This window comes from Miniopterus natalensis, chromosome 4, assembly GCF_054644295.1.
Source record: "Miniopterus natalensis isolate mMinNat1 chromosome 4, mMinNat1.hap1, whole genome shotgun sequence".
NCBI classification, from domain to species: domain Eukaryota; kingdom Metazoa; phylum Chordata; class Mammalia; order Chiroptera; family Miniopteridae; genus Miniopterus; species Miniopterus natalensis.
The window spans coordinates 68,838,541-68,866,133 of record NC_142084.1 but is presented as its reverse complement, the minus strand read 5'-3'; the positions used below and the strand labels follow the sequence as shown (position 1 = coordinate 68,866,133).

The 27,593-nt window shown below is 55.7% G+C and overlaps 1 protein-coding gene across 6 annotated transcripts in view; it reads right to left on the bottom strand.

Annotated features, from left to right (window-relative positions):
* ADGRL1 (adhesion G protein-coupled receptor L1) overlaps positions 1–27,126 on the bottom strand; it is a 43,238-nt gene extending 16,112 nt beyond the window's left edge. For 3 of the 6 annotated variants that reach the window (XM_087816748.1, XM_087816749.1, XM_016222200.2), the window contains exons 1-4: positions 26,550–27,125; positions 12,205–12,369; positions 8,671–8,884; positions 5,093–5,202 (exon numbers count right to left, since the gene is read on the bottom strand). In XM_087816748.1, the coding sequence (XP_087672874.1) occupies positions 5,093–5,202; positions 8,671–8,884; positions 12,205–12,274 (394 nt within the window). In that variant the 5' untranslated portion in view covers positions 12,275–12,369; positions 26,550–27,125. Of the gene's footprint in view, positions 1–5,092; positions 5,203–8,670; positions 8,885–12,204; positions 12,370–26,549 lie in introns of all 6 variants that reach the window. The other 3 variants (XM_016222198.2, XM_016222199.2, XM_087816750.1) reach the window with 2 other exon arrangements.
* Between the last annotated feature and the right edge of the window lie 467 nt (positions 27,127–27,593).

The window sequence follows — 27,593 nt, the reverse complement described above, 5'->3', positions numbered from 1 at the left end:
CTGTGTGTGTGAGGGGCGGTGGGAGGCCTCAGAGCCTGACCTGGTCAGAAGGGTGTGGAGGAGGAAAACACGGTTAGAGGTTACCCTGGGGAAGGGGAAGAAGATGAGGAAGGATCTGGGGCCTTTGCCAGCAAGGACCCCTCCCTAGCACCAAGCTCCCAGCACCTCCTCTTCCCTCCCTGCACCCGCCTCTTGAAGAGAAAAGATCCAGGGCTGCGTATCCAAACCACCACCGGACCTGCAAGAAGAGTGTCTGGTGCTGGGTAGGAGAGACTCCAGGAAAGAGAGGGAGAGTGTGGCAGGGTGTTTTGGGGCAGACCATGGGCTGGCTGCCCAGGCCTCTCTGAGATGGGGGGAGACAGTGGGGAGGGGAGCAGCTTGGAGGGACCCCGCCCCACCTCCCTCGAAGGGGATGCTCCACAGACCACCGTAATTTCAAGGCAAAAGCTATCTGAAAAGATGTTTCACCCAGCCTCCGTCCCCTGCTGCCAGCCTCAGACCTGCCAATTTCCCAAAACTTTCAGGGGAGGAAGCAACCATCCCCAACATCCAGCCCTCCAAGCCCTCCAGCTACGGCCCCTGCCCTCCCCTCCATGACAGACAGTCCTACCCACCACGGAGTTCTCCTGCTCCCCAGCTGAGGTTAAACCCAGCAAGAAATTACGGTGCTCCTGGAAGTCCCCAGACCTGGCCTATGCTGTCCCGGCCCCCCTCTCCCTGGTCCTCTAACCACAACAGCCCAGAAGAAACCCTGACTGCAGCTTCGCAAGTATTTCAGAACCAGAGAAAAATGCTCCCCCACCCCGCGATCCCCCCACCATGAGGCCCGCCCCCTCCCCCCATCCCCCCAGATTTGACAGGCTGCCCTCCCAGGGCTGAGGACAGTTTATACCCCTCCCCCGGGGTGGGCCCCCAGCTGGTCGAGGTTGGGGGTTAGGGGTGGGGAAACTGGTGCTCTGTGCTCCAAAACAGCTCTGAGCCTTGGAAACGCCAAACCAGAAGGAACTTAAGCCACCAGGAGCCTGAGGGATAGGATGAATCTGCTCTCCAAAAGGAAGACAACAGTGTCCCCTCCATCCCACCTCCCCCAACAGGACATAAGTGACCAAAGTTGGGGCAGGAAGAAGAGAGGAGAAAGACGGCTCACCTGGTGGCCCCCACCCCGCCCCCAGTCTGGAGCCAGGGAAACGGGCCCCCACCCACCCAGGATGCTTACAAACTTCTCCTGGAGGAGGCAAAAGAAGTATGAGAGAAGCCAGGTCCCCCTAGCAAGGGCCAGGGACTAGGAAGGAGGGACAGGGAAAGACAGAAACAGAGTAGAGAGAGAGAGAGAGAGAGAGAAGGTCCTGCCTGTGTACTCAGAGAGGAGCTTCCTCGGATGTCTGGAGGGTGGAGCTGCCCATGGCTGGACCAAGGCTGGCCCCACTGGGAGGACACCTGGGGGGGCTATCAACTGGACCCAGTTGGGGGGTAGGGTAGGAGAAGGGGCCAAGAGGGGAGGGCGGGTCACATAAGTATGGTACAGGTAAAACAAAGTGTGAGTTAGGGGTTAGCATTGGTAACAGTGCGTTTACCTTTCTGCTCCACTTCTACTTTAAGCATCGGAAGAGAGAGAGAAAACAAATTGAAAAAAAAATGTGCAAGAAAAAAGAGAAAAAAAAAGAGATTAAATTGCTTTTGTTTCTTTTTTGGCAACATGTCCCCTTTTCCTTTCTTTCCTCACTTCTGGTTCCCCAACCCCAAACGTTGCATTAGCTCAGCCCCCACCCCCCAAGTCCCTTCCTGTGGGGTAGGGTTGGGGCACGAGGTTGTGAGGGGAGACAGTCACAGGGAGGGGAAAACACGCAGGAGGACAGAGACCAAGAGAGACATGGGGTGAGGGGAAGACAGGCAGGCAGGAGGACCATGCCTTCAGATGTGAGTGGGTACCCTCGTGGGAGGGGGAGTCTCAGCTGGGAGGCGGGCTCTGGTTAGGGGGGCACCAAGGAGGGAGTGGGGGGCACTTTGATCCCCTCTCACCCTGCCTGCTGCCCTTCTGCCAGAACCAAGGGCCCAGGGAAGGGGGTTCCATTCCTCTCGGGACCTGGATGCCCGGAACTGAGAACAAGCTGAACTCCTTCCCAGTCTATGCTGGCCCCATCTGAGTCCAGCTGGGTCCCCCAAGCCCTCACAACCCAGAAAAAGCCAACACGGAGAAAGGGCGGCAGAGTTGGACACAGAATGACTGAGAGGCAGGCAGGCAAAGCCCCCCTGGGCATCAGAGAGCTGGGGTGGGGAGACAGAGGCAGAGAGGGAAGAGGCTGGGGTGGGGAGACGTCACACAGGGCAGGACAGCAGGTTGCTCAGACACGCTCCCCTGAGACTCAGTTTCTCTGCCCAGCAACCCCCCTGAGGGCCCCGGAGCCAGGAGCTCCACACCACCCGCTGCCTGGTAAGCCGGTGGTACCTGGGGGAGGAAGGGGGCACGGTTAGACTGTGCACAGCTGCAAGGCAAATCCAGCGTTAGTCAGGCCTGTCCAATGTGTGTGCTGTAGGGATCCAACACACACACTGCCCCGCCCCATGGTAGCCCCTACACCCACTCCTGACAGGCCTGTTCCAGCACTGTGATCACCCCAGATTCTGAAGCCTCCAGGCTCTGTACCCCTGGCCTCTTAGGAACCTCTGACCAGGACCTGGCTCTCCTATCACCTCTCTGGAGGTGGAAGTAGGAAGTTCCACAGGGGCACGGTTTGGATGTATTACCAGCGCCTCATCCAGGGCCTGGAACACAGGAGGTGCTCAGCGAATGTTTGGGGGACAAGTATGGGCCTGGCCTCCCTGTTCTGTGTCCTGGCTTCAATCCTCCTGGTACCCTAGCCCCCTTCCTCTGGGACCAGGAGCTAATAGGTCTGCATGTCTAGGAATACATGGCCCCACTGTGCCCCCCACACAACCACTGTGTGTGTTTGCGTGTGTATGTCCTGTCTCCCCCAGAGCTCAGGCTAGCTCTCTCCCATCAGACTGGGGGCTGCCCATCCGCTGGGCTGACCTGCCAACCTCCTGGTCTCTGTGGGTCATGCCCCTGCCCACCCCAGCGGGTCAGCTCCAGGAGGTCTCCCCACCCCTTTCCTCCCCAGGCCCTCTAAACTTTTTTCCTGCTTCTTTACCTGTATGGCATCCACTTTGGACTCCGCTTGGACCAAGGGATTTTTTTTTTCCTGCCCTTTATCCCATCTGCCTCAGGAGAAACTGGGTTCATCATCTGTTGTTAGTTTTATTTTTGATTACCAAGAGCAATAACAATAATTGGTAGCTACAGCAGAAACAATAATTACCAAGTGCCCAGCCCTCACTAGGTGCCAGGGATTGTGGTAGGTACTTCCTGGGCAGGCTTCTGATAATCCTGTCTATCAATTGGGAAACTGAGGCTCGGGGAAGTGAAGCAACACGGCTGAGGCTGCACGGCCGGCCAAGTGGGCACCACTTCCTTCACACCTACAGCTCAGGGCCATGAGGAGCTTTATCCATGTTCTCTCCATTCTTGGCAGTGTCCCAGGGAAGGTGTTTGGTACCTTCCCCCATCACAGGTGGGCACTCAGGCCATTACTGAGCACATCCTGAACCAGGCTTGGGGTCTGGGCTCTGGGGGGGTGAGGATTTGCCTCTGCCACTGGGAGCAGGCTCTGAGGCTGGCCCTGGGCCGGCTGCTTTGCATACATGATCTCCTTGACTCTCACCTCCCCTATAGCGGCCCAGAGAAATGAAGTCACTTGCTCAAGTTCCAGAACCAGAAAAATTCAAGAGCCCAGCTGAGCTTCGAACACAGCCTGATTTCTCCGTTATGCTAAGCTCCCCACCTCCTGCCCTCCTTCCCTGCTGCCCTAGCCCCGGGGGTGGGCAGTGTCCCCAGTGCTGTGGGAAGGCTTCAAGGATCAGGTGGGTGTTCCTTTCAGGCAGTGGCTGGAAGCCTCGGTCACTGAAAGGAAAGGGTGAGGAGTAAAAGAAGAAAGTCATGGAAGCACATAAGTGATCCTGTTTTCCCCAATGTAGATCATCACCTGCGAGGAGAAATCAAAGGTTGGGGGAGAAGGCTGGAGTGGAAGGGGGAGGAGGGAGAGTCATAGGGCCTCCTGTTCCCCGCCCCTAGCCCCACACTCACACACTCTGGTGACCCTGCCTCCCCCCCTCTGCCTGGAGGCCCTACCTCCTGGCTGGCTCTGTGAAGCTGGGGGCTTAGGGAAGGAGAGGGGAGGCAGAGGGAAGAGTGAGGGCAGGAAGCAAGGATGAGGTTAAGGGGGGCTGCTGAGGAGGAGAGACCCTGTCTCTGTCTGTTCCCCTTTGCCAGGTGCAAGAAAGCCAGGCCTCTGGCTCCCAGATAACCTTCCTCTGGCTTCCTAGGAGCCACTCTCAGTACAACGTGGCAGCCCTTCCTCTGCAAACAGGAAGGGCTGTTGTGGTAACGGGCAAACCAACCAGCAGCTAGGACTCTGTGGAAGATGCCCTCAGCCCTTCACACCGAATCTGCCATGAGGCCTCAGCCTCTCTGTGGACATAAAGTCCAGCTTCCAGGACTGGGAAAGGGCAGGAGCAGGTGGGTGAGAGGGGAGAGGACAAGAGAAAGGAGAGCAAGTTCAGAGAGGAAGGGTGGTGAGTGAGGGAAGAACAGGTGGGGGGTCAGGAGGGGCAGGGATGAGAGAGTGGGGGCAGGACGACGGGGCAGCAGGGCGAGGGACAGGTGTGAGTGAGCCACGCAGAGTGTGGGGGAGTGGCCCGGCCATGTGTAGAGAAGCCGGGGGCACGTGAAGAAACAGGGCAAGCGGGCCAGGGCAACGCGTGCTTGAGAAGGTGCCCAGCAGAAAGGGCCAGTCTTTCGGGGGGGCCGGGAAAGGCAGGGAAGGGTGATAGGGCGGGCACTGAGCGTGGACAAGGGGGTCTAGAAAAAGAGAAAGTGCAAGGCAGGGAACAGACCAGCTGTCCCCCATGGACCTGGCCCCGACCTGGCCGAGTGTGTGCGTGCGTGAACGTGTGTGTGGCAGGTCAAGGTGTCTCCTCCTCGCTCACTCTGGGTGGGGGAAGGGCCCATGTCCGCATGAGGAAAAAGATGACTCACTGTAGGGGACACAGTCGTACTGCACCTCCAGGTACTTGTAGGTCCCAGGACAGGGGTCGGGAAAGGCGTCAGAGCCGGCAACCACCACGCACTGGGTGCGGTTATTACACCTGTGGAGGAAAGACAGGGAGATGAGAAAAGGCAGGCCTAGAACTGGGGGTCCTCCAGGATAAGGAGAAGAACGGATACCCCCAAACTGGGAAGGAACCATGGAGGCCAGAGCCAGGGGCCTTTCGTGGATATTGCTTCCTGCTTCCTGCCACTCTCTCTCTTCCACTAGATAGGCTGTTTCCACTCTGCCCCGGCACAGCACCAAGCTCAGGGCTGGCCCTGGAGCACTGCCTCATAAACGATTTCCCCAGCCACCCTTCATCGCGCCCATCCTGTGTGTCACTGGTGCTATCACACCCTCGGTATTTCCCTCGATTGACTGTAAAGCCCCTCCTTTGTTCATGGAAGAGTAAGATGTGCGCAGCCACACAGGGGAGGCAGCATCTTTGCAAACATTCTGTTAATGAAATGCTCATGTTTCACAATTCTATTTACGTAAAATGCATCTGTGTCCACCTCTTGGGACAGTGCTGCTGTGAGGATCTGCAGCCAGAGTAGCCAGGACAGGGGCAGAGTCCTCACCTCATGGTGAAGCCATTCTTGGTTCCCCATGGGGAACTGAGTGGCTGTTAGCTTCTCAGGGTCTAGCTAACATGTAAAGTGAGGCCCACTTAACAACAACTAAAAGGTGTTTCTCTTACGTTGTCTGTCCCCACAGTCAGGGTCTCCGTTTCCTGGAGCAGCCCAGGTCTCAGCCAGCAGGACACCGACCTGACTGTGGGTGTGCAGGAAGCAGTTTGGGGGGACTTCGTGACAGGTATGGGGCAGAGGGGCTCCTGTGTCTTCTCTTTTCAATCCTGCCCTTAACCAAAGATTACCCACCCACATCAAACCCCTTCTTTAAAAACAGCACTGGCCTCAGGAGGTTAAGGAGAGTTACCTATGGCCCAGAAACTCCATCCCTTGCTATATTCCCAAAACAACTGAAAGCAAGAACTGTACGTGAACATTTACAGCAGTGTCATTCACACAATCGCCAAAAGGTGGGAACAACCCAAACACCCATCAACAGATGAATGGATAAGCAAAATGTGGCCCATCCATACAATGCAATATTCCTCAGCCATAAAAAGGAATGAAGCACTGACACGCTACAATGTGGATGAACTTACTGTGTGAGAAGCCAGACATAAAAGGCCATGTTTCACAATTCTATTTACGTAAAATGTCCAGAACAGGCAAATCCAGGGACAGAAAGAAGACTATTTTTATTATTTTTTAAATATATCTTTATTGATTTCAGAGAGAGGAAAGGAGAGGGAGAGAGAGAGAGAGAAACATCAATGATGAGAGAGTCACTGATTGGCTGCAGCCCGCAACCCAGGAATGTGCCCCGACTGGGACTCGAACCCCGATCGCCCGGCTGGGCAGAAAGAAGATTATTGGTTGCCATGAGGAGGAAGGAATTGAGAGTGACTGCTAATGGGTACAGGGTGATGGAAATGTTCTGGAATTAGGTAGAAATGGTGGTTGCACAACTTGTAAGACATACTAAATGTCACTAAATTGTTCACTTTAAAGTAGTGAATTTTGTATTATGTGAATTTCACTTCACTATCAAGAAAAGAGAAAGCTGCTGGCATTCCAGCTGGAGAGTGAATATGATGGGTGCCAGAGGCACCAAGACAGAGAAGTGGGTGCTGAAGGTCTTCTCAGCTCTGATAACTAAATTTATTCTGGGGTGTCTCTGTCAGGTCAGTGAACTGTACCCTAACTGATATGAAGCACCTCCAGGTTTTAAAACAGCAGAGCAGCGGCCTCATAACACTCCCTTAGCCCTGGTGACCACACTGCTCAGCGTTCCCCACTCTGGAACTGAGAGCCCATGAGCATTAGAACTTGGCCAGTCACAGTGCTGGGTGCTGGGAGACCCCAGAGCCAGTACTGAATGAACTCTGAGGGAGAATCTGGAGAGGTAGGAGGGAGAAAAGGATTCCCAAGGAGAAGGGGGCACTGCCCAAGCAAAGACTGGGAGGCTGGATTGTCACCACCCATGCAGGGGAGATGGGAAGGGGAAAAGAGAGCAAGATTATTGGAGGAGGATGGATGCTGGAGAGAGTAAAGGTGGAAGGGAGGGGAAGAAGCAGCTCCAGCCTGGCCAACCCGGCTGCCAACTGACCACACATGTCCTGTGTCCAAAGCCTTCCTTCCCTTTTCCAGTTCTATGCCCTGGGTTCCAGAGTGAATCCTGCATTCTCACAGGTATTTGGCAAAAACTCAGCGAGTGCCTGATTCAGACACAGCAGTGATAGATAAGGCTCCCTGTCCCTATGGGGCTGATAGCCCAATAAGGGAAGACATAAAATAACATAAAGAGGCAAAACATCTAATGGAATTGTGGATGGAAGTCAGGGCTAGGAGAGAAACAAAACAGAGAAAGGGCGAGGAAGTGGGGAGGTGAGATGTTAGAGAAGGTATCAGGCAGGCCCGGAGGAGAGGATAGTTAGGTGAAAAAAATCCCTGAGGAGGGGGGAGCCATGCAGCTGCTGGGGAGCAGCAATCCAGCCTGGGGAAACAGCCAATACAAAAGCCCAAAGGAGGCCCTTAGGGGAAGATGCCTGCTGTGTGTAAGGAGCAGAAGGGGGGGCTGGAATTGAGTGAGAGGGGGAGCGTGGAGGAGGTGAAGGAGGTGAAGGCCAGGAGAGGAAAGGGTAGAGTGTGCAGGGCCTTGCAGGCGCAGGGAGGACTTGGGCTTTTGTTTTGAGTGAAGTGGGAGCCAGGTAGGATTCTGAAAATAGGGATGTTTCCAGATTCAGGTGTTCACAGATGCCCTCTGGCTGCTGTAGAGGGAACAGACTGTAGCAGGCAAGAGGGGGCAAAGAGAGGGAGTAAAAGGTTGTGTGTCGGGGGGACAGATATGAACTTGGTGGAAACAGTGGTCAAATCAGTATAATTTGAAGGAAGCACTGGCCAGCTCTAAGGGGACTAGCTGTGGGTATGAGAGAGGCTTCTGCAGCTTCGAACACTCAGTGACTCTGCCTGGCATACCCCCCACTCGCTCACATTCACACATACAGGCATTCACATTTTCTCATACTCACATGCACTTCTGTCAGCTGTATTCAGTTGTCACCTCCTCAGGGAAGCCTGACCAGACTCTGGATCCTCCCTCAGATCCCACGACACCTTAACCCTGTCTTGCCATTGCTTTTACACTGCGAGCTCTCACCGCCTCCCTATAACCTTGGCATGAGCTTCTAGAAGCATCAGGCTCATGTGTGTATGTGTGTGGGAGGAGGGTACAGACGTGGGGAAACAAGCTGAGTGGGGGCTGGGCTGGGTCTTTGCTGTTTGCGTGGCACCTGGTACCTAGAAGGTGCTCGGGGAAACGTGTGGAATGCATAAAAGGAACACGGGAGGGGACTAGGGTGTGCTGTCCAGAGGGTGCATGGAGGACAGGCACTGTATTCTGGGATTCCAGGAAACTGCTGCCACCCTGCCTCTGAGAGCCCTGTGGGGCCCCTCACCTCTGCGACATGATCTTGAAAGCGTCAGGCAGGTAGCACTGCACATTCTCCATCTGGAAAGGGTCAGCGTCGCAGATCTTGTCGTCTGTGCGTCCATAGTTGGCATTTTCCACCATGATGACATCACTGCCCGGGCACCGCAGCTCGATGGGGTAGCCTTCGCATGCCAGCTCCCGCCGCATCAGCCCAAATGGGAGCCCAGCCCGGCTCAGGCCTGTGGCGAAAGGGAAGGGGGGCGCATCATGCTCAGGGCACAGGGAAAGGAGTGGAGATCCCACAGAGGCGTCACCTCCAGCTTGGCTGTATCTGGGGCATGGGCTATAAAAACCTCAGTTTATTCATCTGTAAAATGGGTCTCTCAGTGTGCTCAGTGTATAGTAAAGTCATTAACCTGCTCAAAGAGAGTTTAGCGTTTGCCTCAGGACCTGGGAGGGCCCTCCAAGCCCTTGGAATGTACTGTCTGATAAGAGCATCTATTTACCTGGGGGACTTGGGTCAAGCCAGATAGTGTGTGCTGTTAGAGGTTTAATTGTGCCCCTCCCCCCCAATTCCTATGCTGAAGTCCTAACCTCTAGGACCTCAGAATATGACCAAATTTGGAGATAGGGTCTTCACAGAGATAACCAAGTTTAAAGGAGGCCATTAAGATGGGCCCTAATCCAATACAAATAGAGGAAATTTGGACACAGAGACACACCAGAGGGAAGACCATGTGGAGACAGAGGAAGGAAATGGCCAAGGAGAGAGGCCTGGAACAAATCTTTCCCTTGCGGCCCCCTTAGAAGGAACCAGCCCTGCCAATGCCTTCATCTTGGACTTACAGCCTCTAGTACTGCGAGGAAATACATTTCTGTTGTTTAAGCCTCCCACCCCCATCTGTGGTCTTTGGTTATAGCAGCCCGAACAACCTAGTACACTAACAATGGGATTTCGGGTAGGAGTTTTGGGTCATGAAGTATCAGTTGACCTCTGGAGGGGCTGAAGATCAAGGTCAGCCATGTGGGTGGTCAGAGCCCCAGTCAAGACGGTGGATACCGAGGCTCAGGGGAGCTTCCCAGGTTGGCAGTACATGTGTGTTATCATCCAGCATTGCCAGGAGAGTTAACACTATCCACAACTCCAAGAGTGGACAACTGCAAGCTCCATGCATGAAACTTGCCTGGATGCTGGTGCCCCACGCACTTCTTCTCTTGGATGATTTTAATCTGCATCAGTTCACTGTAATAAACTGTAACTGTAAGTTTAATAGCATTTCTGAATTCTGTGAATCCTTCTAGCAAACTATCAAACCTGAGGATGGTCTGAAGTACCCCTGAATTGCAATTACTGTCAGAAGCGAGGGTGAGCTTGGGTACTTCCCTAAATTCACACCACCCCACACAAGGAGCAGAAGTGGCATGGGGGGAGGGTATGAACTCATATTCTGGAAGAAATCACTGAGCCTGACTCCACCACTTCCCAGATGACAGGCCAGGTATATCCGTTGGCCCAGGTCTTCTCACAATGTGGCCCAGGAATCAGCAGCACCAGAAACACATGGCAGTTGTTCAGATGCAAATTATGGCCACCCTACCTCCAGGCCTGCTGAATCAGGATCTCGGGGTAAAGCCAGGAGCCTTTGGACCTACGCACCCACCAGCAATTCTGATGCACACTCTTTTGGGCAGACACCCCTATAGTCTTCCCAGGCCTCAGTTTCCCAATCTGTAAAATGGGCACCCAAAGCCCAGGGCTGTGCTGTGAAGATTCCTGTGCAAGGAATGTTTGTGAAGGAAGTGCTGGGCATGGCACTGTGCACAGTGAGGGCATCACCAGGAGGGTCCTCCTCATTATCATCTAGGAAACTACCCAGGATTGTGTGAAAATGAAAGAGCACACCCTGGGCAGGCCCAGTTCTCAGTGGGGTCGCATCGTCATGTCAGTGCCCATCATGTGCCTTGTGGGGACTGAAAGCTTGGACTGATGGGTTTAAATCCCAGCTCAACCACTCCCTGGCTGGTGGCTTTGTCTACTCACTGACCACCTCTGTGCCTGTTTCCTTCCCTAAGGAGCTGACAGCTGCCACCTCATGGAACCAGGATGAGGGACGCATGCAGTGGATGCAGTAGCACACAGTGAGACAACAGGGTGCCAATTACTGTTACGATGATTAGCCCAGCCAGGACGGCTCAGCGGTTGAGCATCTACCTATGAAGCTGGAGAGCACGGTTTGATTCCCAGTCAGGGCACATGCCTGGGTTGCAGGCTCAACCCCCAGTAGGGGGCAGCAGGAGGCAGTTGATCAATGACTCTCATCATGGGTGATTCTATCTCTCCCTTTTCCTCCTCTCTCTGAAATTGATAAAATCATATTTTTTTAAAAAAGATGATTAAGGCAGCAGTCCTGCAGGACAGAGTGGGCTTGGCAGGGTCCAAGCCTGCCGCGGCAGCCATCTTCCCTGGTCCCAGCCAGGCCTTGCTGGGTGCCAGAGGGAAGTGGGGATGCACAGAGTGGCACAGAGACTCCAATGTGGGGACAAGTGTCATTTGTAAATGAAGGGAAGGTACCAGTGCATAATGGTAGCAGAGCTAAACAGACCTCTTTCCTAAGATTTGGAACCTCCACTGTTGGCTGGGGACCCATGGCAGCTAGGCCCCTGAGGTTTTCTAGGGTGAGTTGTTCCACTTGGGGGAAAGTTTTACATGTGTTCCTCTAGCACCATCTGCTTCCACAGCTAATTTTAGCACTTCTTGGGTCTGGGAGGCAGGCCGGGGGTGGAGGGCTGGCTCAGATGGGTCCAGGGGGTGGAAGCAGCCCCTCCTGGACCAGCTGGGGCTATGGGGCAGGACCCGAATGGGCAGAGAACTCGGGCACTGGGGAAGCAGAGGGTGCCTGCTGGCCAAAGCAGTGCCAAGGCCCTGGGCATGGTTGAATAAAGCCCCTCCCCTTCTATGGCTTTCTAAAGGTGGGGCTATATGATGGGGCATTGGGAAGCAGCGCCCACTGCCAGTGCCCTCCAGACAGGGCTGGGAGAGGTGGGCAGGGGGCATGCCTAGAGCAAGAGGCAAGGCCAGCAGCTCCCTTCTCCCTGCCTCCCTCCTTGCTCTGCCCTTGACCGCCATGGGGACCATAACTGAGTAACTGGTGAGGGTAGACAGGCTGGCTTGGGGGCATAGGATCCCGGGGCCGGCAGAGGGCTAAGCCGGGTAATTAGTTGTTTTTAAATAAATGTCAACGGGCACATGCTTTAATTAAGCCTCTTCCCAGTGAGAGCCGGAAAGATGTAATCACAGACACACGGACAGACACAGACACACACCACGAGCCTCAGCTGACCAGGAAAGCCTGTACCAATCCCAGGGTGCCACAGGCTGCACCCCAGGCTCTTAGACCCCTCAGTGTTGTTGGGGGGGTGTGACCACCAAGTCTTCCTCTCGCCTGGTTCGTCTGAGGTGTGGGTGGGGTGGGGACTTCAACAAGTAGTCCAGAGGTATTTCAATGTTCTACCCACCCTCCTGGCTGAGTTTTGGAGGCATGGCCCCAGGAGCACCTACCTTGGGTAGCCGAGGTGACCAGGACAGCGGTGATGCAGAGACTCCACAGCACAGCGGCCAGGCGGGCCATGGCAACGGCCAGGGGCGTTTTCGGGGCTCTCAGTGGCTTTTGCAGGGGTCTTTGCCCCGCATTACCAGGTGGGCACCACGGCCTGGCCCACCAGCCTGGGGAGGACAGGAAGAGTGAGGTGGGAGCCATCCCTCAGGCCCAGAAGGGGCTTTTGGGCCACTCCCTCCTGCTGGTGGCCAAGGGGATCTGTCCTGAAGGCCAGAGAAAGGCCATTCCCTGTCCAGCACCTCCACTGACAGAAGCCACACCCTCTAGCCAGAGGCTGCCCCCATCCAGGGCCTCTGGCTCATACTACGCCCACCCCTGCCCCAACAGACAGAACAGCCCCCTTCTGGGGACAAGGGCAAACTCATCAGGATGTCACCAGGCAGGCCTCAGACCCCCTACATCCTGGGGAAAGGGATCCTCTGGAAGCCTCTTCCCCATTCTGAAGTCCAGATCCTGCCCATTGGTCCTCCAGCCTAGATTCCTCAGCCAGCAGAGCATCCAGGGTGGGGAACCCCCGCATCCTGGCTCAACTTGCAGCCTCCCCCTCAGGAACATGGGCAGGAATCCAGGCCCCACCCCCAGCCCGCACTTCCTGTCTCTCTCACTCTGGTAGCTACTTAGAATCCAGCTGGCTGGCACCACAAATAGGGCACCAGGGACAACTGAGTCCCCTCTTTCCTTTCCAGGGGATTCTGGAGGTAAGCTGGAGACAGGCACGCGGGGAGAGGGAAATGCAGCCCCCTTGAGGGCCAGGGAGGGTTATGGAAGGGGCGGGGGTTGTGTGCCCTCCCCTGCAGTCCCCCCACTCCTGCCTGCTCATCCCCATCACAGGGGCTACTACTCCATCCAGCACAGAGTGAAGTTCTGACCCTTTATCTCCTCCCTCATAGTCACTCCTTCCCACTTCTCACTGCCTCGGTTTCCCTTGGATGCTCTTCAGGTTGCACGCCCAGATCTTTACTCTTAGCCATTTGTTGTATCTACACCCAGTTCACCACGTGTGGCCCAGGCCCAGAAGCACCAGTCTGGCCAGGAACTTGCTAGAAACGTCTTCTGGGGAGGGCCAGCACCTGTGTTTTAACCAGCCCTATAGTGTATGAACACCTTCTTGGTCCTCTCCTGCTGTCATCCCAGCCTGTCCCAAATCTCAATCCAATACTTTCCCAATCTCTTATTTCCAGCCTAGGATCTCTCAACAGAGCCCCAACTACTGTTTCTCCCCTGAACACCCAAATGAAAGCCTACCTACTGGCCCAGTTAGCTCGCTGACCCGGTGTCTGCTCAGGTCCCCTCTGCCTCCTGCTATTCCTCCACCACACCAAGCCCTCCTCCTCCAGGGCCTCACTTTCTCTAGGATTATCTCCCCCCACCCCCCCCCACCCCGTTATCCACATGGCCACTCCCTCTGCTCCCTCGCCTCCTTTAGGCCTTTTTTCAAATGTAACTTTCCTGTGTATGGAATGGCCCTGCACAGGCAGGGATCATTGGGTTGTTTTGCTCCAAGCCCCATCCCCAGCATCTACAACAGGCCCAGCGCACAGTAGTGAATATTTTTGTTGAATGAATCTCAGACTACAACCTAGGAATCTTCCTCAATTCCTCGCCTCTTCCCTCCCCTTCATAAACTCCATCAGCAATCCTGTGGACTCTACCTCCAAATGATCTCACCAATCTGCTCATTTCTGGTCCTCAATGCCACCACCCAGGAACAAGCAAAGCCACTATCCTACTGCACATGGACACTGTCCTCACCTCCTCCTCCCGTCCTCCACGCCTGCCCTCCACTCTGTGCTAAGGAATCATTTAATGACATAGATCCCTCTGCTCTCCACTGGGTTCTCCATTCCACACCTGGGTCTAGAGGCTCCTGGTGATCTGGGGCCACCAGGTTCTCCAACCCTTCCATTCCTAGAATGCTCCAGCCCCCTTTTGCCCAACCCTCCCCCCAACCCCCAGCCTTTGCCTGGGGCTGTTTCCTCTGCCTGAAACACTCTCCCAGGATCCCGCACACCCATTGCAGCTCTGTTCAGGTCTCCCTCTGCTCTCACATGAAATGGGACAGTACCTTCACAGTACAGCCCTGAATTCCCGTGCCCCATCCCTGTAACAGCTCTCTGACCCTTCCCCACCCCACAGCACGAAATCTCTCTTCTACTACCCAAAACTGTCTCCTCCTGCAACCCTGACCAGACAGCCTGTAGCACTTTCTGTTCATTTCACAGTATTTTACAATTTTTCATTGGGGGAAGGGCATTCCTCGCCACCTCATTTCTCACCCCCACCCCTCTTCAGGGCCTCAATCCGGTTCAGGAGAGGCACTGACCCCAGGCTGATAGACACTCCCCTCCTTGGCTCTCCCTGAGGCACTTAAACTGGATAGCAGCAGGTTAATGCTGGGGAGGCTGGGATGCCAGGCTCTGAGGACAGCCAACCCATGTGGGTGTGGATCTCGACTCTGCCATTTATATGCTGTGTGACCTTCAGCAGGTCCTTTCCCCTCTACCAACCTAGTTCCCTAAGTAGCCTGAATCTGCAGGGTTCTGATAAGGACAATGGTCTACATACACACACCAGCTGGGACCCATCAGAGGGTGAGCACTGCGTGAGACAGGGAGCATCCATCTGAGGGGGTGGCTCCTCTCCTTCCTCCTAGGCTGCACCCCAGGACCCTGGGACCCCAATTGGAGTCCCCAGGCCTCCTCCCTGTCCTTGCCTACATCTCTGGGATCCCAACCCTCCTCGTTGCTTTAGCCACCATTTATACTGTGATGACTGCCACATTTGAGTTCCAGCCCTGCCTCTCCCCACTGTCTACACCTCCACTGGAGTCTCCAACACACCTTCAGCCTGACCAGACCAAAACAAAGCGCCTGCATCAATCAGCCCATGGTCCCACCATCCTCTCCAGCCCTCTGGCCAAAACCTCAGGAGTCAAAATCTTTTGGCTCTTCTGTCCTTCAGCCCTCACATCCAGCTCAGGAGCAAGTCCTGGGTCTGTGCCTCCAGAACATTCAAGTGTCCATCCATCCTTAGCAGCTACCCTCCAGACCTGGGCTCACCATCTACCCCAGATGGACCTGACTTCTTTCCTACTATACTCCAGCCCCTCTTACTCCTACACTCCAGGCTCCCCCAGCAAACAGAGAGGCCTTTTAAAAAGTTATGGTTTCAAATATATGTAACATAAAATTAGTCATTTTAACCATACAATTCAGTGGCATTAATTATATTCTCAACGCTGTGTCAGCACCACCATGATCTATTTCCAAACTTCATCACCCCAAACAGAAACTCTGTGCCTATTAAGCAAAAACTCCTCCCCCTGCCCAGCCCCTAGTAATTACTAATCTGTTTTCTGTCTCTATGGATTTGCCTGTTCTGGACATTTCATATACATGGAATCATACAACACTGTGTTTGGCTTCTTTCACTCAGCTTGATGTTTTTGAGGTTCATTTGTAGCATGTGCCAGAGCCTCCTTCCTCTTTACGGTTGAGTAATATTCCGCTGTATGGATGGATCACATTTGGTTTATCCATTCATCCAAAGATGGATGCTGGGTTGTCTCCACAGAGGGGTCTTTTCAAAGACAGTCTGGACAGATCACTCCCCAGCTTAAACCCCTGCAACAGCTCCGGTTCCACAGCCCATGAGACCACACATGCTCTGACTCCTGCCCCTCGCCCCATGCTCCAGCCACCCAGTTCCCACCACAAGGCCTTGGCCTGTGTCCCCAGCTCTGCATCCCTTAGACCTCAGCTCAGATGTGTACTCCTCAGAGGTCCGGACAGGCCTCCAACACCCTGTATCACAGTACCTTGTAGTCAGTGCCTGCCCATCCAGCTCCCGCCATCCTGTGACCTCCTGTGTCCCGTTTTACTCTTTGTAAAATGGGAATACCTCATAGGACAGCCACGCAGTAAGATGAACTCATACACATGAAACACTTAGGGTAGTGCCTGGCCTCTCCCTGACACTAGTGAGTGCAAAGTGTCCCCTGCAGCAATTGTCACCTCTGTTACCACCCATCACGTCTCTGCCATGTGACTTTACCTTTCCACTCATGGATTTCTTTTGTACCCCCAGGAGAATGTAAGTTCCTGAGACTGTCTCCTGGCACCTAAACATGCGGTAGATCTTCAAATATTTACTGAATGAACCAAGATGAGTGCCTAAGGATGGTGGTGGGGGCAGCTAGAAATGGGGCATCTGTCCTGTGACCTGGGGCCAAGTGCAGCCCACAATGGCTAGGCACCAATGCCTCAGGGGCACAAAAAGTGTTCCCCAAGGGCTGCCTGCTGCTCCTGAGGACCCCTCCCTGAAGCAGCTCTCCCAGGAAGCCCCAGGCACACCCAGAACCGGCCCCACCTCAGGAGCTGAGGATTGTGGTTCCCATTCGTTCCCTTCCCGGCCTGACTGTGCCCACCCACACTGGAGAGTTTCATATGCCACCTGATACCCATCTAGGTGGGGAGACCAGGCGTGGGTATGTGGGAGCCACCAGGGAGATCCAGGCCTGACCATCCCTGAGGCCTTCAGAGGGGTTATTACAGATTGATATTTGTCCTCCCCCAAAAAGATATGTTTGAGTCCTACCCTCCAGGACCTCGGAATGGGACCTCATTTAAATGAAGTAATCAAGTTACAACAAGGTCATTAAGGTCAGCCCTAACCAGTAGGACTGGTGTCCTTATGAAAAGGAAAATTTTGGACACAGACATGTGAAGATGGAGGCAGAGTCAGGGTGATGTTTCTACAAGCTAAGGGAAACCAAGGACTGTGGCAGCCACCAGAAGCCAGGGAGAGGCCTGGGATAGAGGCTAGCCTCAGAGCCCCAGGAGGCACCAACCCTGACAACATCCTGGTCTTGGACTTCCGGCCTCCAGAACTGCGAGACAATACATTTCTAATATTAAAGCCACCTGGTCTAGGGTACTTTGTCACCTCACCCCTGGGAACGTCACATAGGGGTCTGGACACATGGAGGTGGGAGGCAGGACCCTGAGCCACACAACTTCAGGGAACCTTTCCCAAACTGAGGGCAGTGGAGAGCTGCTTCGATCTCCAGTGCTCAAACCCCGGAGATGCCAGCACAGCAGCTGACACCATGCCCTGTGCAGAGTACTGTGCACATGTGCCTCATTTAAGCCTCATGAGAACTGAGTAAAGGGGGAGTATCCACATTTTATACATGAGGAAGTGAGGTCCCAGGGGTACTCAACTGGTAAGGGGCTTACAACCCAGGCAGGCTGGTCCCCTAGGCTGGGCACTGAGAACTGGGGAGACCCTGCAGGCCAGAAGAGCCCCCCTTTAGGCCCCTACTGCATTTGTGTGAGTCAGTTGAACCCACGGGAAATAGGGCTCACTGCCCTCATGCTGAGAGGGACTGGACCCCAGGCCTGTCCGACTACCTGGTTGGGCAGGTAGCCCACCTGCCTCACACCTGCCTTGGTGTTTGTGCCTAAGCACCTGATCCCCATGTCAGTCTCAAGTCAAGGGGTGGAGGGGTACAGCGGGCAACCCAGGCTCTGTCCTCAGGTGCCCTGGGATGGGGCAGGGCAGGTGACAGGAGGAGAACAGGCTGCTGGAAGAGAGGGGGCGCCTCCAGTTTGCCCTAGAGTGCAGTTGCCATAGCAACTCTCTGCACTCAAGTTGGTGGGAGTCTGAGTGCCTGGCAGAGGGGTGTGTGTTTAACAATGGAGCTCTGAGCCCCTCACTAACCCCCTCCACACAGCATCTCCTGTCTCCTGTTCACTCCTCAGCAGATTAAGTCCTCCCCAAACCCAGCAGCCTGAGAGCCCAGTACACAGGCCCTCCTCCTCCTCCAGAAAGTCTACGCGCATGACAGTGAGGAAGGGGCAGGCCCTGGGTCCGAATCTGTTGTGCTGCCTTGGGTAGGGCTCTTGGTCTCTCCGAGACCATTTCCCCATTCCTACTCCAGACTAACAGAACTACCTCACACAGACAGAACAACTGCCCAGAGAGTGCCCAGAACATGGCCCTCCTTCAGGAAGGGAACTGTGGGCCCAGGAAGGGCAGGATCCCTGCCAAACATTCATCTGCCTATCTTCCCACATTTCAGCATCGGGCTACTGACCCTCCCAAGCTGAGCATAACTGTACAGTCATCCTGGACCCCTCTTCTCCTCTCACCCCCATATCCAACACCAGCAGCTCCTGTGGTCTCCATTTCAGAATCTGTTCACTTCTCCCTACCCCTTGGCCACCTCCCTGATCCAGTTCCATTTTTTCTCCCCCTGCACCAGTTTGGTGGCCCTCTCCCAGGTCTCCAGGCTCCTGTTCCCACTGCCCAGTTTGTTTCCCCCACAGCTTGTTTCCCCCACAGTAGCCAGAGGGAGCCTATGAGCACCTGAGTATAGGCATGTCCCTCCAAAGCCTCACTCAGACCAACAGTCCAAGTCCTCTTGCAGCCTATGAGGCCTGCAAGGCCCTGCCCACTCTGCCCTGTCCCCTCCTTGCCCTCACCATCTGGCTTGCTCAGCTCCCATTTTCCTAGTGGAAACACCAGGCATAGTCCCACCTCAGGGCCTTTGCACGGGCTGTTCATTCTTCCCCAACCACCCCAACAGCTCCTCTTTTGCCTCCTTCAGGCCTTTACTCAAACACCACCTGTTCAGGAAGGCCCTGCTGGCCCCAGCATTCCTACATCCCATTCTGGCTTTTTTTTTTTTTAATCCCACTGCACTCATTGCTAGCACACCAGCCATGCATTTTACTTATTTGCAAACACTCCTGGGTGGGGTTTGCCTGTCTTGTAAGTTTTAAAAGACCACTCTGGCCCAACCTGTGTGGCTCAGTGGTTGAGCATCAACCTATGATCCAGGAGATTGCAGTTCGATTCCCTTTCAGGGCACATACCGGGGTTTTGGGCTCTATCCCCAGTAGGGGGCATGCAGGAGGCACCTGATCAATGACTCTCTCAAATGACACCCTCTCCCTTCCTCTCTCTGAAATCAATAAAAACATATTAAAAAAAAAAAAAAAAAGATCACTCTGGCTGCTGAGTGGCACTGGACTGCAAAGAAATAGGGGCTGTTCAAAGTAACCCCTTCCCCCAGAGGCCTCCTCTCTGGTCTCCCCCCACCTCTATTTGCCACTCCCACTCTATCCAATCTCCACTGTGTAGCCAGAGTGATATTTGCAAAATGAAAACCCAATCATGTCCCTCCCTGCCTGCAATCCTCCCTATTGCCTCAGTGTCCTAACATAGTGTCTCAGGCCCTGATTTCTTTCCACTTTGTCATCACCTGCTCTACTCTGTCCTCCCAAGGTGCCTGTTCTGTCTCCAGCCCCCAACTCTCTCTCTCTCACACACATACACAGTGCTGGGACTCCCACCCTCTCTCTCTCCCAAAAGCTCTGCCTACTAGGACTGTATTGGTCTTCTCCATACCCACATTTGCAGCACAACTGGCCCTCCACCTTTTGCTCCCCAAAACAGATTTGGACTCTGCTGTTGATCGGTCGTCTTTCCCTCCCACTGAGGACTCCACATGGGAAGTTCCGTCGTGGTTGCTTGGGGCTCTGTTGCATCCCCAGCCCTGGGCCAGGAGAGTATACTTGTTAATTTGTTTAATGAACTAAGACAAAATAAACCCAGAGAACAGATCTTCCATTCAGTGGATAGTACCCCGTTCCCACCGAGTCACAAGTGTTTTGGGGGAAAATAAGCCAGAAGGACAGAGATTTAGGGGGTGGTATAGATAGGGAATGCCTCGCTGAGAAGGTGACATTTTGCCAGAAGTGTCAGGGAGGTGAGCCATCTAAGTACCTGGGGAAAGAGGATCCTAAGTAGCAGGAACAGCATGTGCAAAGGTCCTGAGGCACGATGTGGAGAGTAGCTTTCTGCCAGCTGGGTGAGAGAGTGGGAGAGTGGGAAAAACAAAGGGGGGGTTACAGGGCAGACCATACAGGGCCTTGCAGACCTTGGGAAAGGCCTGAGCTTTTTTCCCAGTGAGATGGGAGGTTCTCAGTAGCGAGAGGTGGGACCTAACTCAGGTGTTCACATGGCAAGGGGTGATTAGACTGTGTGGGGGGTGGGGTGGGGTGGGCTGGAGGGCTGGAATGACAGTGGTGGGTGCTCCCCACCCCCACCCTCTTCTTTCCTTCTTGTCTACCCACTGTGAAAACGAGAAACCTGCAGTTTCTCCCATCTCCCCTTTCCTCTGCCCTCCAGTCAATCATCCACAAAGTCATGTCAGCTCAGATTTGAAAACCCCATACCAGCCCATCTCTAATGTCTCCAGGCCCCCACTGGAGCCTTCACCTCAACAGGTGCAGTGGCCTCCTCTTCCTGCTGGCCTCCTGGACTCCCTTCCTGCCCTCTGCAGTGCTCTTCCACAGCAGCCAGAGGGAGCTTATGCTGGATATTCAGACCATGTCCTGTGGGCCTTGATCCCTCCACAGGTCTTCTCATTCCAAGGACAAATAGAAACGCAAACTCATAAACTCAGTCCTTTGGCCCCCTAGACCAGCCTCCAGTCTCGGCTTGGCATGCCCAGCCATGAACAGCACCTTTCCTTTAACCCTTTGAGCCACCACCTTCCTTCTGACCTCAGGGTGGGCCCCTCCCTCTCTCTCCTTCCCCTCCACTTTATCCTTCTTTCCCCCTCCAGGCCACAGCTGAGAAGTCCCCTCCTCCAGGAAAACCTCCCTGACTTGCAGGCTGGCCAGGAGCCTCCTCTGTGCTCCCCACCACCAAGGGTGGTACCACAGTGCCCTGTGGTCTATTTCCCCATCAAGCTGTCTACTGCCGGGTCCTAGGCTTCCCACGCCAGGCTGAAGTCATAGAAGCCAGGGCCAGAATCAGAGGGCATGAAAGAGTTTCTGGGCCCTCTGCTGCCACCAGATGTTGGCAGTGAAGAGGCAGGGTAGGGGGGCAGAGAAGGAAGGGAGGGGGAGCCAGTGCCGGCTTCCCATGCATGTTTGAGCCAGTAAGGAAGTCAGTGTGATCGGTGGGGAGTGAGCACACAAGAGTAGGAGGTGAGGGCAGGGAGTCTGCACTAAACTCACCCCAAATGGGGCTGCCCCTCTGCTGATGAGGGTGCATCCACAGGTGCCCCAACCTGCATTACCAAGGGCAATTTGGGGGTGCTCTATGGCAGGAGTTGACCACCTATGGCCCGGTCACCACCTGTTTTTGTACAGCCAGTAAGTTAAGAATGGTTTTGCCACTTTCAAAGGGTTGAGAATAGGCAGAGGAAGAAAATGCAACAGAGTTGGCAAGTGGGCCACAAAAGTCCCCAATATTTACTATCTGGCTCTTCACAGAAAAAGTCTGCAAATCTCTGATCTAGAGCAGTGCTTCTCAACCTGGGGTGGGGGTGGAGATTGTGGGGGAGAGGGGACCAATTTTGCCCCCAACCCCAACCATTTGGCAATGGAAACATTTTTAGGTGTCACCACTAGGGCGTGTGTGTGGAGGGGGTGCTACTGGTATTTAATGGAAGGTGGCCAGGGATACTGTTAAGAGTCCTATGATGCACAGGACAACCCCCTACAAAGAATGATGTGACCCCAATGTCAGGACTATCATGGCTGAGAGACTCTGTCCTGGGCCCCTCACCTGCCTGCACCACCTCACCTGCCTGTACCACCTCCTCATCAATGGACAGGAGCCCTACCTGACTTCCTGGGTATCTTTAGACTCTTAGGGAGGGGCCCTTGTATTTTTAGCTTTGGGGGGCAGGGTTATATTTAGCCTCCATATCTATTTATTAAAATTTTCATCTTCCCCAAATTTTGTTGGGGGGATGGCAGGGGGCTTCTACTTGGCTATTTCCTCAGGGCCAGGGCAGACCAAAAAAATAGGTCCAATCTCATGAGAGAGAGACTAGGTCAGTGCCCTGAGAGGAGGTGGAGGAGAGGCTGCTCAGGCTTTGACCTTGGGGCTCCTATCCCTGGCAAGGGAAGGGGGCCCCCACATTCCTCTGAGCTCTAAACTCTATAGCACAAACAGCCCCACAGGGAAACTACCTGCCCACTCAGACACCCTCAGCCACAAGTACCATGAGGTCAGCTCAGGGACAGGGTGTCCAGGTGTGCCAGGAGCCAGGTGCAGAGCTGGTCTAACCTAGCCTCTGGCAGGCAGTCTTCAATTCCCTCAAGGGGTCCAGGGCAATGGGAAGCTCTAGCCATGGGCAACCATGGGAGTCACCCAGAGGTCTCTGGTCCATTATGAGACCCCCTCCCATTCACTCAGGTGGGATTTCTGGAACACCTACTGTGGGCCAGGTATGAGTCTAGGCACCTGGGATCCAAAAACCAACCAAATAACAAACTCCCTGAGCATTTGGATCCTGGTCAGGGAGACAAACGGTAAACCAACAGGATAAATCAGGAAATTATAGTGTGGGAAAAGCCATCTGTGCTGCACTGGCTGGTGTTGCTCAGTGGTTAGAGCGTCAGCCGGAGCACCGAAGGGTCGTGGGTTCAATTCCTAGTCAAGGGCACATACCTAGGTTGCGGGTTCACAACCCATAGGTGTCTCTCTTACATGGATGTTTCTCTCTCCCTCCCTCCCTCCCTTCCACTCTTTCTGAAAAGGAATGGGAAAAAATATCCTCTGGTGAGGATTAACAAAAAAATCCACAAGAAAAAAAAAAGCCATCCATGCTATGGAAAGTCAGGAGGTGAGTGAAAGGCTGCAATTTTAAATAGGCTGCATGGGGTAAAACTTACTGGGGAGGTGACAGTTCAAGCAGGTGAGGGAGTAAATGCCTTACTTTTTGAGGTCTCAGGTGGAAGGACAGTGCAAAGGTCCTGGAGTAGAATCATGCTTTGTATGTTGGAGGAGCAGCAAGGAGAGAGGGGGCAAAGGGGAAAGAGATGATGGGGAAGATTTCGCAGAGTTGGACCCCACGACACCCCATGCCTGGGGTGTGGTGCTGTAATGCAGGGGCTGCTGCGTCCCAAGTTTGAGACTGTTCCTCCCTAGCTGGGACAGTGGTTGCTCTGAAGGTGGAGACACAAACCTCATCCCCAACTCCCATGACATGAGCCACTGACTGAAGTCACTTATGTGTCACTAGATGGTGAGCTCCATGAGGGCAGGACCAGGGCACTGTCCCTACGGCGTTACCAGCATGGCACCTGGTGGAGAAGGCACTTGGCAAATCTGGTCACAGACTGTATAAAGAGGTGACCTGGCCTCATTCCAAGGAGCCCTGTATACACACACCTGGATACATACCTGCAGGTGCACATAGGATGCACACAGCTGCTCACACGTGGAGCCACACAAACACAGGGCAAGCCCTTCTGCAAAACTCAAACACCAACACACAGGAGGCCCCTATGAACATAGGGACAGCTTGATAACACATGGCCACATGCTGGTTCAGCCAGGTCACCACCCAAATCACTCACAAAATAGGTACGCACAGGTGCAAACAGACAGATGACGGACAAGACGGGATTTCTCCCACCCTTGGACCCCACTTTTCTCTTTCATTAGGGTGGCCAAGAGCCAGCCCAGGAGGGATGTTGGCTCAAGTATGTACTTCCAGGGTCACTGCAGTCAGGTCGTGGATCTAGACCCAGGGAACCCCCACCTCAGGAGCCCCTTCCCCTTACCTCCCCACAGAGGGGCCTGGAGGAGGGGAAGTGTCTGGCTTCTAGAAATCTGATCCTTGAGAGGAGCCCACACAGAAACCCGAGCCTTCTGTGTCCTTGGCCACCCGTCTGACTGGAGAGGTAGGAGGGGTCAGAGACCATGATGGAGCTCCCGGTGGCCAGCAGATGGGGGTGGTAGGGATCCCACTACTGTTCCCCATTAGGGGTACCCACTTCAGGGCATAGTAGCACAACCTCCTGGGATCTGAAACCCAACCTCAGGTGCCCACACTGGGGCTGAAGCACCATACCATCTCACGTCAGCCTGGGGCACACAGGGAAGACAGACCCACAAGACACAGATACACACAGTCCTGCACACAGGTCTACCATCCTGAAGCCCAGACCTTGATGCAAACAGTCTCAGCTGAGCAGCCCAGGCGCCTGCCAGCCCCTCCCCAACATACCCACAGGGTCCTCCTTGAACTCCCCCAAGAGAAGGGGTTCCCCAGGGCAGACTGGGAATAGAACTGGGCTGAGTCTCCTGCCTTCCACCTCTTCCCTACAGGGCCCACAGCCCAGATGCGCTGGTCCCCAGCTCCTTGCCCTCCCCCCACCCTTGGCGCCATCTCCACACCCAAGGGCAGGCATCAGGGCACCAGTCAGTGATCAAGCCCTAAGCCAACTCCCCACTCCACGAGTGCGGGTTGGAACCAGCACCCAGTGGAGGGCAGGCCTACCAGGGCATCGGAGATCAGGAGTGACAAGCATGAGTTAGGCTGAGGCCTTGCAGGAGTCACTGAGATAGAGGAAGAGGAAGAGGAAGGTGGTGATGCCAGCAAGAGGGTTGGCACTTACATGTGCATGCGCATGTATGTGGCTCAGTGCATGGGTGCGATTACCGCCAGCCAGGGATCAAATTAGTTCCTTTTTCCTCTTTCCAGATGATTTTTCATCTCTGTAATTAATGGGCAAGTCAGTTCTGAACGGCATGGCAGGCAAATTGCTAGTTAGGAAAATCACGGATAATTTTCTCGATATGATAATGAAGGTTGTATTCCTTCTCTTATTCTCCCCCTTTTCATCCTACTTTTAAGTAATAAATTCAACATTAGTAGGAAGGGAGTGGGGAGGAAGGAGAAATCAACTGGCCCCACAGCTGGGGACTGACCCAGGCCCACCTGGAGTCCTTAGCCCCTGGTCACTGGGCAGGCAGAGAGGATGACAGATGGGGACCCTCTGTGGGGCACCCTGCCACCCCAGTGATCAATTTAGGGTGCCAGGCCTAGGAGACCTGGTGAAGGGCAGGGAGCCAGCCCCAGGCTATTAGCCTGGGTGAAGAGGTTGAGTCTGGGGTCAGGTTACAAGCTCATGCCAGCCCCTGAGGTGCTGAAGAGGGAAGAGATAAAAGTCCTCTTTCCAAGCAGCATTTGAGGTTAACAGGCCCATAGCAGACACCTACACACTCAGGTGTCCCACACACCTGTACCCACATTGTCCAGCTCCCTCTTGACAGTGACTGCCACAGCAGTTAAGGAAACAGAGCAAGTCAAGAGAGGTACAGAGAGAAAGAGAGAGAGGCAGAGAGACGACCAGCCATCTTGGCAGCCATTTTGAACCCCTCCCCCTGCTCCCCTAGGCACACCACATGTTTGGATGTGGGCAGACAAACCCAGGCTCAGGGTCCTGCAGAAGCCAGGAAAAAAGGGGGCCCTGCCTCAAGACTGGGAGGGCAGGACACCCACACGGCTGCTCCGACTGGGGAGGAGAGGGCGCACCAGTAAGGTACAGTGAGGTGCTGGGCAGGGATGGGCTGGGGGCTGACCTAGACTGGAAGAGTTGGGACAGGGATGCGCATGGAGGCCATGTACAGTCAGGGTGCTGTCTTTAGATGGGGGCCAGGGGTGCACTGGAAGGCATTTTCTGGCCACGGCTGGAGCACACACAGCACTCCCAACCCTCTCCCGGCCCAAACTCCTGTCCCAGGACTCTCAGACCGGACGATGGCAATGAAAATCCCGAACGCCTGGTGTCAGGGGAGGGCTCCTCCTCAAAGCCCGAATCCCAGTGGATCAATTCTGACAGCTTCCCTCGCTTAACCGAGTACCACGGAAAGAAGATGCCGCCGGGCTGCACCACTCCTCCTGACATCCGAGCCCAGACAGACCCCTCCCTAAATCCCGCGCCTCAGCTTCCCAAAGAAAAACAACCCCCCGCCCAGCATCCTGCGGTGCCAGCCCCGGACAAGGCTCCTCCGAGGCCCGGGGCCCGCGCGCAGCGCGCACACGCACCCTCCCGGCTCACACCCAGACACCTACACAAACAGGGCGCCAAGCACCCGCGCGCACACGCACCGGGGACACGCAGGGACCGCCGCGCCGCTTCCCCACAAAGGCTGGTGCGCGCGCGGGCACACGCAGCCACGCGCGGACACACTCGCGGTCCCCTCCCCCCGCAGGGTCCCGGAGGCCTCCCATCTGCACCCCGGAGCGCCTGCGGCTCCGTGGGGCCCGCTCCTCCCGGCCCCATCGCCGGTGGGGGTGAGGCGCGAGCCGCTCCCGACTCCCCTCCGGCTCTGCTGCGATGACCGTCGGCTCCAGAATCCCCTCCCCCTTCGCCGCCCAGACAGACCCTGGTTCCCATCCTCTCCCTCTAGGCCCGCACACCTGGCACAGGTGCGGCGTCTCTCTCGCCTTGGGCCAGCAGACACTCACCTGTCCAGCGCCGCTCTGAGCTGGGCCCTGCGCGTCCCTCCTGCGGCTCCGCGAACCCGGGCCCCCCGCCCGGCACATCTCCCGGAATCGGGCCGGGGGGAAAACAGATGAGGGGTGGCGGGGCGAGGGCGGCCTCCGTGTCCCCTCCTTCCTCTGGTCCAGCACCGCCGCCACCAACCCCCCCACCGCCAAAAAAAAAAAAAAAAAAAAAAAAGGCGGGTCACACAGCTCCAAAGGCGGCCCCCTCGCAGCGGTGGCGGCTCCGGGCTGGGGGCAAACGGGTCGGCGCCCCTCCTGGGGAGGGAGGCGGCGAGGCGGGGGCGGCGTCAGAGCTCCGGGGGCTGGGGCGAGGCGGAGCCGCCCGAGGCGGCGCCGGCCGCGGCCTGCATCTCCCCCGCAGCTTCGCGGCCCCGACGGAGGTGGCACGTGTGCGCCCAGGAGACTTCCCAGCCCCCCCGGACGGCGGCGGCGGCAGCCGATGGGTTAATGGGGCAGCAGGGGTGCCCCTGCAGCCCCCCGCCGCCCGGCGGCACAGCTCGGGGACCCACTCGGCCCCATCCGCCGGGGCCTCCTCGGCAGACGGCGGGGCGGGGGCGCCGCAGCGCCAACAGCTCCCGCGCCGACAGCTCGGGCTCCCCGCAGTGGCCGTGGGGGGCTCGGGTGGGGGGCGGTCGGCGCGGAGCCTGGCGGGGGCGCGGCTGGAAGCGGGCGCGGCGGCGTCGCGCCCCCGGGGTGGCCGGGGGGGTGCGCCGGGCCGGGCCCGTGGGCACCGCAGGACGCGCGGACCGAGCGGGCGCCGGGCACCAGCAATGACAAGCCGCCTGTTCGCCCCGCTCCCGGGCGCACCAGCTCCGGGAGGGGGTGGCGGGAGCGCGCAAAACCCGGCCCGGAGCTACAGCCCGGGACCAACCACCGCAACCTCCCCGGACGAACCAAGGGCCGACCCGAAAACCCGGGCTGGAGTTTTCTCCCCTTCGCCTCCTCCAGCCCCCCCTGGGAAAGCGGTGAGAGGGAAGGCGAGGTCCCGGATCCCAGCGTTGGGAC